A 12,872-nucleotide genomic window follows, 5' to 3' on the forward strand; every position below is an offset into this window, starting at 1 on the left:
AGCCCAATGGCACCAGGACGAAGGCAGATTTTTCAAGACCAAATTTTAATGGTTGAGACAAGGTCAGCAAGGATCTGATTTATTTTGTTCTAAAAATAGTTTTGATAGCAAGAACCCCTTTTGTCCATGAAGTGTCTGGTGTAGCCCTGCCTTTCTTGCTTCATAACATAGGAGCAGGAATAGGCCATTCAGCCCTCTGAGCCTGCCCTGCTATTCTAGATCACGACAGATCATCCGTCTCACCACTGGATTCCCTCACTACCTCTGTTTCTCTTGATCAGTACCTAGCAATCTGTCAATTTCTGCCTACTCAATGACTGATCTTCCACAGCCACAGAATATGAAAACTCAGTTATTGAATAGGTTCAAGCCAGAAATTCTCTTGGTGGCAGAGGATTCCAAAGATTCTCTACCTTCTGAGTGAAGAAACTCCTCATTTCAGTTCCTAAATCAATTGTCTGTTCTAATAGTGTCCTCTGCTTCTAGACACCACAACTAGGCTATTTTCACTGTGATCTGACAGACAGAATTGCACATTCCTCAGTACAGAATAGAAAAGTGTTAATATTTTTTCCTACCTTTTTTAACCTATTGTCTTTTTTCTTATCTCCTTCCTATTTCTCACTCTTTCTTTGTCACCTTTTTCCTCTATCATATTGGCTTTTTCTGCACCTGTTCCTTTTACTTTCTCTCTCTGTTCACTTGTCTGAATCAAATTTTTGACCATTTTGTACCATCTCTTTTTGTTTTCCATCCCACAGCCTATCTACGAGCCTTGCTCTCAGGTGTTTTTTTATATAATGATTTCTGAACTGTACTAGTATCCAGTTTTCTGCAGCGAATAGTAAGATTTTGCAGTGAGTCACAACCTTAAGTAACAGAGTTGCTCAAATAGGTCTTGGCTCGAAAGAGAGCTGCAAGTTCACATAATCCATGATTGTTTTTAAACTCACAATGATGGTTTTTGTGGGTCTGTCAATCTACGAATCATTGGATTAACAATAATCCAAAATCCTAGACAATTGTGCCTGGGACATGGGTTCACATCCCACCATGGCAGATGGGAAATTTGACTTCAATAAAAATCCACAATTAAAAGTGAATATCATGGCAATCATGTAACGACAGCCAATTTTCATAAATACCCATTAACATACGTATCAACAGATTCAAGAACAGCTTCTTCCCTGCAGTTATTAGACTCCTGAATGTATTGCTTGAATTTTAAATTTAATGTTGATTTTGCTCTGTCCACTTTCTCTGCAGCTGTAACATTATATTTCTCATTCTGTTCTTACGTGTTTTGTATGGTATGATCTGCCTGTACTGCATGCAAAACAAAGCTTTTCACTGTACCTGGGCACACAAGACAATAATAAATCAAATCAAATTTTAAAAAACTGGTTCATTCATATCCTTTCTGCAGTAAAATCTACCATTCCTATCTGTTTGGACCAACACGTGAATCCGAAACTACGGTAATATGGTTGATTCACAACTGCCCCCAGAATAGCCTCATAAGCCACTTAGTTCATGGTAATTAGGGACAGGCAACAAATACTGGGTTAGCAATGCCCACGTTCACAGAATAATTTAAAAAAATTAAAATATTTAAAAAATTAGAAATTGAAAACTCATGTACACAGATTCATGACAATACTAGTTCTGCCATTAGGGGATTTTATCTGTAATGCTAAAGCTGTTCATTGATATTTCTTAGATCGTAGGAACTGCAGATGCTGGAGAATCTGAGATAACAAGGTGTAGAGCTGGATGAACACAGCAGGCCAAGCAGCATCAGAGGAGCTGGAAGGCTGACATTTCGGGCCTACACCTTTCTTCAGAAAATTTTCTGCAGTTTTCCTCCCATTTCTGAAGAAGGGTCTTGGCTCAAAACATTAGCCTTCCTTGGCCTGCTTTGTTCATCCAGCTCTTCACCTTGCTATCTCAGATCCTCCAGCATCTGCAGTTCCTGCTATCTCTGAACCCATTTCCCTGTGTTTGGCCCATGTCCCTCTAAAACCTTTCCTATCCATGCACCTTTTCAAATGCCTTATTATGAAATGGAATCCCACAGAATAACTGGCACAAAACCCAATGGTGATCGCCTATTTCGTGTCTAGTTAATACATAGTTGTGAAATGTCGAATTTGTTATGATAAATAGGTAATCCAACAAATACTTTACAGTACTCAACAAGCTATTCTAGAATGTACACACTTATGGAATTGTAGAATTCCTGCAGTGTTGAAACAGGCCCTTCGGCCCAACAAGTCCACACCGACTCTCAGAGCATGCCCCCAGACCCATGCCTCTATAACCGCCTAATCTACACATCCCTGAACACTACAGGCAATTTAGCATGGCCAATCCATCTAGCCTGCTTATATTTGGACTGTGGGAGGAAACCGGAGCATCTGGAGAAAACCCACGCAGACATGGAGAGAATGTGCAGACAAGGTCATGCACATGCTGCAGCCAATCCAGCAGTGCTACCGCCAACTTTCCTGTCATCACTCTTTCTATGAGTGTGATACCTAGTCAGAGCTGGCTAAGGCCCAAATATTCTCGGATAGCAACTGTGCCGTTTTATTTTGCTCTGTTTTGTATCAGCGGTTTGACACCATATAGACTCATAGAGCATGGAAACAGTCCGTGACAAACATAATCCCAAACTAAACCAGTCCCGCCTGCCTACTCCTGGCCCATATCCCTCCAAACATTTCCTATTCACACACTTATCCAAATGCCTTTTAGACATTGTAACTGTACCGATACCTACCACTCCCTCAGCAAGTTCATTGCACACACAGACCACCCTCTGTGTTAAAAAGTTGTCCCTCATACCTTCTTTAAAATCTTTCTCCTCTTCCCTTAAAAATATGCCTCCCAGCCTTGAAATCCTCCTCACTAGGGAAAATACACCTGTCATTCACTATATCCATGCCCCTCATGATTTTAAAAACTTGTGCTCCAGTGAAACAAGCCCCAGCCTCTCCTTATAGCTCATTTGCTCCATTCCTGAGAACATCATGGTAAATCTGAACTCTCTCCAGCTTATTGATATCCTTCTTGTAACAGAGCCATCCCACCCAGCACCTTTAACAGCCACTCCCTTCACCACTCCCGTAGCAACAGCAGAAAGTACCACCTATACAGACGCTCGACACCAACTCCCCCGAGTTCTGATGATAGCAATTTCCAAACCTGCAAACTCCATCACCTGAAATACAATTGGAGCAGATACATAGGAACACCGCCGCCTGCAAGTTCCTTTCAAAAAGCTCACCATCTGACTTGGGAACTATGTCACCATTCCCTCACTGTCACTGGGTCACAATCCTGAAACTCCCTCCCTAACGACCATAAGGATGTCCCTATGCCCCAGGGATTCACCTTCTCTAGGACAAACAGGGATGGGCAATAAATGCTGGCCCACCCAGAACTACCCACACCATGTGAATAAATAAAAAATGCCATTTTCACAATTTTGTTTAAAGTAATTTCAGTCCAAATGAATGTTTGATTTTCTTGCTATTATGTGAGGGGAGGAGGCGATGGCCTAGTGGTATTATCGCTGGAGTGTTAATCTAGGGATCCAGATAATGTTCTAGGGCCCTGGGTTCAAACCCCACCCAAGCAGATGGTGGAATTTGAATTCAGTAAAATATCTGGAAGTAAGAATCTAATGATTGCCGTGACCCCATTGTCAATTGTCAGGAAAATCCCGTCTGGTTCACTTATGTCCTTTAGGGAAAGAAACTGCCATCCTTACCTGATCTACTTGTGACTCCAGACCCACAGCAATGTGGTTGACTCTGAACTGCCCTCTGGGGTAATTAGGGATGAGCAATAAATGCTGCCTGACCATCAATGCCCTCATCCCGTGAATGAATAAAGAGGAAATAAAAATTTGAGGGTAAGGTACGAAAGTATAGTTGAGGTTTATCAAATCAGCCATGATCCCATTGAATGGTGGAGCAGACAGGTTGAGAAGAATGACCCGTGTCATATGATGTTATAATTTAGGGCTGAGTTTGAAGAAGAAAGAAAGTGACAGATCACAAGAAACTGGCCAACTTACCATTTAGTTTCTTTACTAGCAGGGGTAGCTGCTCTCCATTTGCGTCTGTGTCAAATGCCAAAGGTCATTTATCTTAGTGCATATGTACTTAAAAAAAAGCAAATTGATCTGTACTTGAAGATAATGTCCCACTGAAACAGTAAAGGAACAATTATATCTCAGTAATACAGCCCGTGTCTTGCGAACATCTTCTTCAGTTATTGAAGCCTATAGATTTTGTGTAAGTTCTGGGTGCACTTAGCCTGCAGCAATGTGTTCTCAGTCAATTTGTCTGACAGGCTGTCAGTCAACTATTTAGGTCCACAGACTGAAATCAATAGACTTGTGCAAAGAATGTTCTGAAACAAATGCTTGCATTTATATAGTGCCTTTCACAATTTTCAGATGTTCCAAATAAATGCAGGCAATAAATTACTTTTTGAAGTGATATTGTTTTCAGGTAGGGGAAGACTTGTCTATTTGCACAAGAAGTCCCATAATGCTGTGTTCAATGCCATTGCCATCACTGAATCTCCTGCTGTCCATATCCTGGGAGTTACCATTGACTGGACTCTGATGTGGACCAGCCATACAAATATTGGGGCTGAGAATACTGTCCAGGTAACTCCCCTCTTAACTCCTTAAAACTGGCCTCAGATGCAAGTCAGGAGTGTAATGGAACGCTCCCCACTTGCCTGGATGAGTGCAGCTCCAACAATACTCAAAAAGCCTGACACCATCTGGAACAAAACAGCCCACATGGCCAATACCACAACCCCCACTTACTCCATTCACACCAATGTACAGTGGCTGAAGTGTGTGTCTGTAAGGTGCATTGCCGTAACTCACCAATGATCCTCTGGCAGCACCCTCCAAACTTATAGCCTCCACCTCAGAGGACAAGGGCAACAGATACATGGGAATATTGGTACCTGCAGGGCCCCAACCAAATGGCACACCATCCTGACTTGAAAGATATCACTGTTCCTTCACATTCACTCGGTCAAAGTCCCAGAATTCCCTTCCTCCCAACGCTGTGGGTATACCTGAGAACTGTGGCAGCTGAAGAAGGCAGCTCACCATCACCTTCTCTGGAGCAATCAGGGATGGGAATAAAATGTATGCCCAGGGGCTGTGTAACAAGGCAACGTTTGTAGAAGCAAGATGGCGCCGAAGAATGGCAACATGTTTCCGTCGCGACGTTGCAGTGAAGGGACTCAAGGCTGGCCGACTGCTTTAGCCTAGAATTGGTTTCAGCAACGGGGTGGATGCGCACAAATCCAGGCCCATGGTTAAGCACTTAAAATACTCTGTAATGTTGAATGTTTCGCTTTATTTTTCTACCTGTATACTCTGTGCCTGGTTTATTTCTATATGTTGCCAGAGAGTCGCTACATTATACAACACTTCCCAGTGCATTTGTAATGAATACATGTAATAAATACCACGTGAGAATAAATAAATCCATCGTCAACAGATGAACACAGCAGGCCAAGCTGCATCTCAGGAGCACAAAAGCTGACGTTTCGGGCCTAGACCCTTCATCAGAGAGCAGCTCTCTGATGAAGGGTCTAGGCCCGAAACGTCAGCTTTTGTGCTCCTGAGATGCAGCTTGGCCTGCTGTGCTCATCCAGCTCCACACTTTGTTGTCTTGGATTCTCCAGCATCTGCAGTTCCCATTATCACATCATCAACAGATCCCTTGTTTTCAACCTTCATCTTGCCAGCGTCCATTTTTTTAGGTAAAGGTTCTGCCGTGTCAGCTAGCTCCAGAGTGATCCCACCATTGGAAGCTTCTCATCCCATTTGGCATTCCAAAGGGCCTCATTCAGGACCAATCTTCCGTTATCACTGATTGCCCCTCTCATTCCTCTAGCACCTTTCAGTTCAAGTGCAGGAGGTGTAACACCTGTCCTTTTCCATGCTTCCCGCTCAAGGCACCAAGCACTCAGAGAATCCCATCCAAAGCAGTGGTTTATTTGTACTTCTCTTAATTTAGTACACTGTACTCTTTGTTCACAATGTGGTATCCTCCACACTGGGGTAACAAGATCCAGAAGGGATGACCATTTTTGTGAAATACTTGCATTCAGTCCTCAAACATGGCCCTGAGGTTCCAGTGGGTTCTCATTTTAAGTACTCACTTTGGTCCTACTCTGACTTCTCTGTCCTCAGCCTACTGCAATCCTCCCCATGTAAACTCTCTCTTGTGTTCTGCTTTTACATTTAAATACATGTTTATAACAACAGACAATGGTTTCATTAATGAATTGTTGTGGAAGGTGACAAGGACACTGCAGATGTGAGGAGATCTGTATATGATCATATTACTCATCGCCCGTTTCATTTTAAAAAAATGCAGAAATTTACTCGAATAAATATAAATATAAAGTTGCTGTAGTTCCAGTAGATATAAGCGCTGCTCTCTCAATAAAGAGTGACAATGGTGTGGAATGTGAGAAGATTTCTACTGAATAACACCAGCTCAGCTCCCAACTCTCCGAAGTGATGGGTAGGAGGAGTGAGGAAGCATTCAACATCTCAGAGAGTTGGCATTTCAAAATGGCAACACCGTGACCAATCAAAGTTGACTTGCTACCCGATCAGCATTTTTCTCACCTATGGTATAAATCATTTTTTATCCTTTAAAATGTTGCATTTTTTTTCCATTCAGTAATGGGAGGTGAGCATCGCTGGCTCGGCCACCATTTATTGCTTGTTCCTAGTCACCCTTGAGGAGGTGGTGGCGAGCTGCCTTCTTGAACTGGCGCAGTCTTCCTGCTGTACCTTGACCACAATGCCCTAAGGGAGGGAATTCCAGGATTTTGACCCGGTGACAGTGAGGGAATGATGATAAAGCTCCAAGTCAGATGGTGAGTGGCTTGGAGGGGAATTTGCAGGTACTGGTGTTCCCTTGAATCTGCTGTCCTTGCCCTTACCAAATGCAAGTGGTCATGGGTTTGGAAGGTGCTGTCTAAAGATCTTGGCTGAATTTCTGCTCTGCATACTGTAGGCAGATGGCACTGTTGCTGCTCAGTAAGCACTGATGATGGAGGGAGTGGATGTTTGTGGATGTTGTACCAATCAAGTGGGCTACTTTGTCCCTGATGGTGTAAAGCTTCTTGAGTCTTGTTGGAGCTGCACCCATCCAGGCAAGTGGGGAGTATTCCATTACAATCCTGATTTGTGTCTTGTCGATGGTGGTCAGGGTTTGGGAAGTCAGGAGGAGAGTTACTCACTGTGTTTGTATGGAAAGTCCAGTTGAGTTTCTGGTCAATGATAACCCCTAAGATGTTGATAGTGGGGGATTCAGTGATGGCAACACCAGTGAATGGCAAGGGGCGGTGGTTAGGTTGTCTGTTATTGGAGATGGTGTGGCATTTGTGTGGCACGAATGTTACTTGCCACTTTTCAGCCCAAGCCTGGATATTTCCCAGATGTTATTGCATTAGAACATGGACTTTTCACTTTTGGAGCAGCTGTCAATGGTGCTGAACATTGTGTAATCATAAGCAGACATCCCCACTTCTGACCTTATGATGGAGGAAAGGTCATCGATGGAGCAGCTGAAGGTGGTTGGGCCTAGGACATTACCCTAAGAAGCTCCTGCAGTGATGACCTGGAGTGAGATGGCTGATCTTGAACGACAACAATCATCTTCCTATGTGCCAGTTATGACTCCAACCAGTGGAAAGTTTTCACCCTGATTCCTATTGATTCCAGTTTTGCTAGGTCTCCTTGATACTATACACGGTCAAATGTAGCCTTGATGTCAAGGGCTGTCGCTCTCCCCTCCCCTCTGGAATTCAGCTGTTTTGTCCACATTTGAACCAAGGCTGTAATGAGACCAGGAGTTGGGTGGCCCTGGCAGAACCCAAACTGAGTGTCTTTGAACAGATGCTGCATGATAACACAATAGATGATGCCTTCAGAGATAATGGGAACTGCAGATGCTGGAGAATCCAAGATAACAAAGTGTGGAGCTGGATGAACACAGCAGGTCAAGCAGCATCTCAGGAGCACAAAAGCTGATGTTTTGGGCCTAGACCCTTCATCATGTCTGATGCCTTGCTTCACATCACTGATGATCAAGAGTAGACTGATGCAATGGTATTTGTTGAGTTTGATTTGTCCTGCTTTTTGTGGATAGGACACACTTGGGCAATTTTGCACATTGTCAGGTAGGTGGCAGTGTTGTAGCTGTACTGGAAGAGTTTGATGAGGAGTGTGGCAAGTTCTGGAGCACAAGTCTTCAGGACAATTGCCAGAATGTTGTCAGGGCCCAGAATTTTTGTGGCTTCCAGTGTCTCCAAGTGTTGTAGCTGTACTGGAAGAGTTTGATGAGGAGTGTGGCAAGTTCTGGAGCACAAGTCTTCAGGACAATTGCCAGAATGTTGTCAGGGCCCAGAATTTTTGTGGCTTCCAGTGTCTCCAAGTGTTTCTTAGTTTCATGTGGAGTGTATTAGATTGGCCAATACTGTCATCTGTGATGCTGGGGACCACTGGAGGAGGCTAAGATGTTACTCCTGGCTGAAGATAGCTGTGAATGCTTCAGCCTTGTCTTGCACACTAATGTGCTAGGTTCCTCTATTCTTGAGCATGGGGATGTCTTACATCTGTCCCGATAAGTGCAAATTGAAAATCTTTAACAGCATGACGTTTTTTACTCATGAGTAGTTGGTAGTGACTGTATTTCAGGTCAGTGGCATTAAGTGCTAGCTAGCCGTTCTGGAATGAAGCAGGCCAGCTCATTCTAAATATAGTTTAATGTTGGGTCTGAGACTGGGATCACAAGGAGAGAAAACTTCTTCATACCCTGATTGACATTGTCCCCAATTTCAACATGATCATTCAACATGGCTGCAAACTGTTCCGATAGCCTGACGTTTCCTTCCTGTAAGGCAGCAGATTCCCCTTGTGTGCAGTTGTATCTGATCTGTAAGCTTTTGTCAATGAGTCAAGTTACATCACGTCACTGGAAGAAAAGTTCGGCGCCCAGTTTGAGAAAAACATGACCACAAAAAGCAAACAAGAGGTTAACAGAATTAAGTGCTATGTTGAACATAATAGTTGGAGTTTTCTATGTAGTTATTGTTTTAAACTGCTGACCAAATGTGGGTTTTCTCAAATATTGTAGGTTGCACCAAAATTAGGCAGGGCTGCAGGCAGGCAACTTAGATCTGCATCTACAATCTGAACATGAGTCAGGTCTTCCTGTGTACAATTAATAGCCTATGCTTTCCAACCTTGAAAGTGATTAATTACCTTTGAACCTTCCTGAAGTTTCCTTTGGGCTTTCCTCAGGGAGCCATTAGCTAGCATGCCGAGGATTGAAGATACCTGAGTGGAACGTGACATGTGTTTGTTTTAACAGGTGCAGCATGCCGAGCTGAAAATGAGCAATGGCCTGACTCCTGTTAAGAAGAGAAAAGGCAACTCATAGCCCGTGGATCAAGATGGAGTCACTGATACCTTGATCGTTCGGCTGAGAACTACATTGAGAGCTCCCATTTTGAACTGGCCACTGTCGAACTTGTTGTCCCTGTGGGTTGGGTGTCTATCTTATTCAGCCAAGGTCTAAAAATGATTTTTATTTCATTCAGTGGAAATATGTGCAATGTTTTGAGTTAACAATATAATTTGGATATAAGATATTTGGGTTAATTTGAGATCTCTGACACTATTTTGCTTTTGGTGCCAGTTGTTTGCTCCTTCTATCCTGGAACTTTGGGATTGGTATATGTCAGTGCTGCTTGTCAGTATTCTGACAGAATGCCGACCTTTTAGTCATCCTGTGGACTTTTATTCTGTAAACTCAGGTGAGTTATTTAAATGATGACGTTACATTGGTGCACCAGGTTACAGCCCTGGTAGGGAAGGTGGAGATCTACCTCCATCATTGTTAATGTTTCAGGAACAAAAAGTCCACATTGTCCTGTTTACTCTGTTGGCATGACATGATACATTTTGTATAGATTTTAGAGGCCTGTTTTTTATTCTCTTACTTCCAAACAAGCTACCAGTTTGTTGATCACCTGTTTTGTGCTGCTGCCAAAGACTAGTTTCACTCCCCATGTGCTTTCCTGTTACTTTCCTGCTCATTTCTTTTGTCTTTATTCCTTTTGCTGCTTCTCTCTCTTTCTGCCAAGAATCATGGATTAGGTTTTTGCCCCATCACTTGGTCCTTCCACCTCACTGTGAACAAAGCTTCAATTAGGATGGTCTCAGTGGTCGGGCTTTCTCTTGCTTTGAAATCTCCATGCTTCTTTCACAGTATTAAAGACAGGGTGTCGCGCTGCACCAGTTTGGAAGCTGCCAGAGTGATTACAGTGGTAAATCTGTGGGTTTGTGTCAAGTCTAAGACTCTTCCGTATTGACTGTGGTCAGCTGGGAACCACAGGTACATTGATAGCCTGTTTTGCACTGCTGCCAAAGACCAGCTTCAGACCCCGTAGTGTGGAGCCGGAGGAACACAGCAAGCCAGGCAGCATTAGAGGAGCAGGAAAGTAGACGTTTCACGTCGGGATCCTTCTTCTTGGGTCCCGACCCAAAATGTCAACTTCCCTGCTCCTCTGATGCTGCCTGGCCTGCTGAGTTCCTCCAGCTCCACACTGTGTTGTCCCTGACTCCAGCATCTGCAGTTCTTGCTATCTCCCAGGTTCAGACCCTGCCTGCTTTCCCTATCTCTTCCTGCTCATTTGTTTTTAACCAGTCCATCCAGTGCATTCCGTGAACAGACTTGGAATGATCCATACCCCAGAGATCACCGGGTGCTTGCAACATAAGGAAAAAATTGTGGAAATCACGAATAGTGAGCAATGGGGCTTTCGATCAAGCCCCAATGAGGAATTGGAATAATGAACATGTGGAACAGAATCGCAACACACTTTGTTCAGTGCCATGTGAAATTACTCAGCTTCAAAAGTAACTTCACTGCATCAAATTTTTTAAACAGCATAGGGGCAAAAATAGAATATGAAGCATTTGCATTATTTCCTTTGTGTGAACATCACTTGCTGGGTTAGATTTAGTTGTCCATCCCTAATTGCCCAAAGATCAATTAAGAGTCAGCCACATTTCAGTGGCTTTCGAGTCATGTGTAAGCCAGACCAGGTAAGGATGGCAGATTTCTGTCCCTAAAGGACATTAATGATGGGTTTTGCAACTAGTGACAGTGGTTATCACTAGGCTAGCTTATAATCCCAGAGTGTTTTTACTGAATTTGAATTTTGTCATCTGACATGGTAGGATTCAGTGTCCCTAGAACATTGTTTTGGGGCTTTGAATTATTAGTCTGAATTGCTACGACATTACCACTCTGCCACTTCCAACTTTTCTGGTTACATTTTCTTAAAACTGCTTTGTGCTGGAGTCTGCAGTTTGTTACGTTAGCAACTGCATTAGGTAACTTAGCAAAAATTTTGGAACCCATTAGTTTTCAAGCATTATACGGGAGCTCAGTAGAGCTTTTGTTGATGAAGTGTGCAGTCAGTCACACTGATGCCCACCTTAGCCATTCGCTTCCTCACTTTCTCAATGAATTATGAAGCCAGGAGGTTTACTGCTGTGAATAGAAATTGAGCTGCCAAGTGGCTGTTAATTAATGATTTACAAGCTATTTATTTGCATTATAAACATATTTTGCTGTTGGTTCCAAGACTGTTTGAAGTGCCTGAAGAATGTTTGGTTAACACAGACACTCTTAAGTTAGGTTCTTGGCTCCAGCTCTGGAAAGGAAAGGAATGGTTTCCAAGTGGAATGACAGAAAGGGATTAGCAGAGATGCTATGGAGCTCTTTGTAGATGTCTTTTTAAAAAGTCACTCTCCTTGCTCTCACTTTCAAAAAGCAGTATGGATTTGCACTGGTTTAAACTCCTCCTGCCTGGCAGGAACTAGTTGGGGCAGGCTTGCAAGGCTAGCAGTTTAAATGAGGGTAATCACTTTGCTTCTGAGATTCTGCTATCTTCCCATCATGCCTGAATGTTAATCTTGCCTGGTTCAGCATGTGAGCAGGGCACTGAATAAAGGAAATGGGTGTGCTGCAAAGCAGATTGGGTTGCAGTGCAGTCACCATGGCAAAATATTTACCCTTTATTATCTAAGTGGTGCATTTGATTGTTCACATTGCCCAATGTTTCATCTCCGTATGTTGGCGGAAGAAATCCCATTCCTTTTTCTATTTTTGGAATTTGGTGCCAAAACCTCAGAGCTACTCTTTCAAGAAGCTCAGAGTTTGTATTTATCACACTGTAGAGTGATTATTATAGAAATGTTACTGTGCAGAATGAGGCATTTCAGGTCCAAGTGTCTGTACTGAACGTTTTAGCTCAGTGCCAGCCTCCTGTCTTTCCCTTGAACATTATTTCTGTTTAAATAAACATCTAATGCCCTTGCAAGTGTCTGAATTGAATCTGCCTCCACCAGGTTTCCAGGTACTGCATTCCAGACCCTGACTACTTGCTTTGAGAAAAAACGTTTTTCTCACTCAGGATTTGTTTCTTTTAGAAAACACTTTAAAACTGTGCCCTCTGTTCCTTGATCCATTTACAAATGGGAACAGTTTCTCCCTATCCACTCTATCCAGTTCTCAACTCATAATTATTTTGGCAACCTGTATTAAATCTCCTCTTAGCTTTCTCCTCTGCAAGAAATAAACAGTATCAACTTCACCAATCTTCCCTCATAACTGAAGTTTACCATCCCTGAAACTATTCTTGGAAAGCATTTTTGTGTTCTCTCCAGTACATTCACATTCTTCCTATTGAATGGCACCCAAAAACTATGTACAATACTCTAAGAGAGATCGTAA

The 12,872-nt window shown here is 43.0% G+C and overlaps 1 protein-coding gene across 1 annotated transcript in view; it reads left to right on the forward strand.

Moving 5' to 3' along the window:
• The window catches only part of LOC125467232 (multiple C2 and transmembrane domain-containing protein 2-like), a 476,933-nt gene extending 466,368 nt beyond the window's left edge, over positions 1-10,565 (forward strand). The window contains exon 23 of the mRNA XM_048562803.2: positions 9,438-10,565. Within this exon, the coding sequence (XP_048418760.1) occupies positions 9,438-9,506 (69 nt within the window). The 3' untranslated portion in view covers positions 9,507-10,565. The remainder of the gene's footprint in view (positions 1-9,437) is intronic.
• The last annotated feature ends 2,307 nt before the right edge of the window (positions 10,566-12,872 follow it).

Source organism: Stegostoma tigrinum, chromosome 33 (genome assembly GCF_030684315.1).
Source record: "Stegostoma tigrinum isolate sSteTig4 chromosome 33, sSteTig4.hap1, whole genome shotgun sequence".
NCBI lineage: Eukaryota > Metazoa > Chordata > Chondrichthyes > Orectolobiformes > Stegostomatidae > Stegostoma > Stegostoma tigrinum.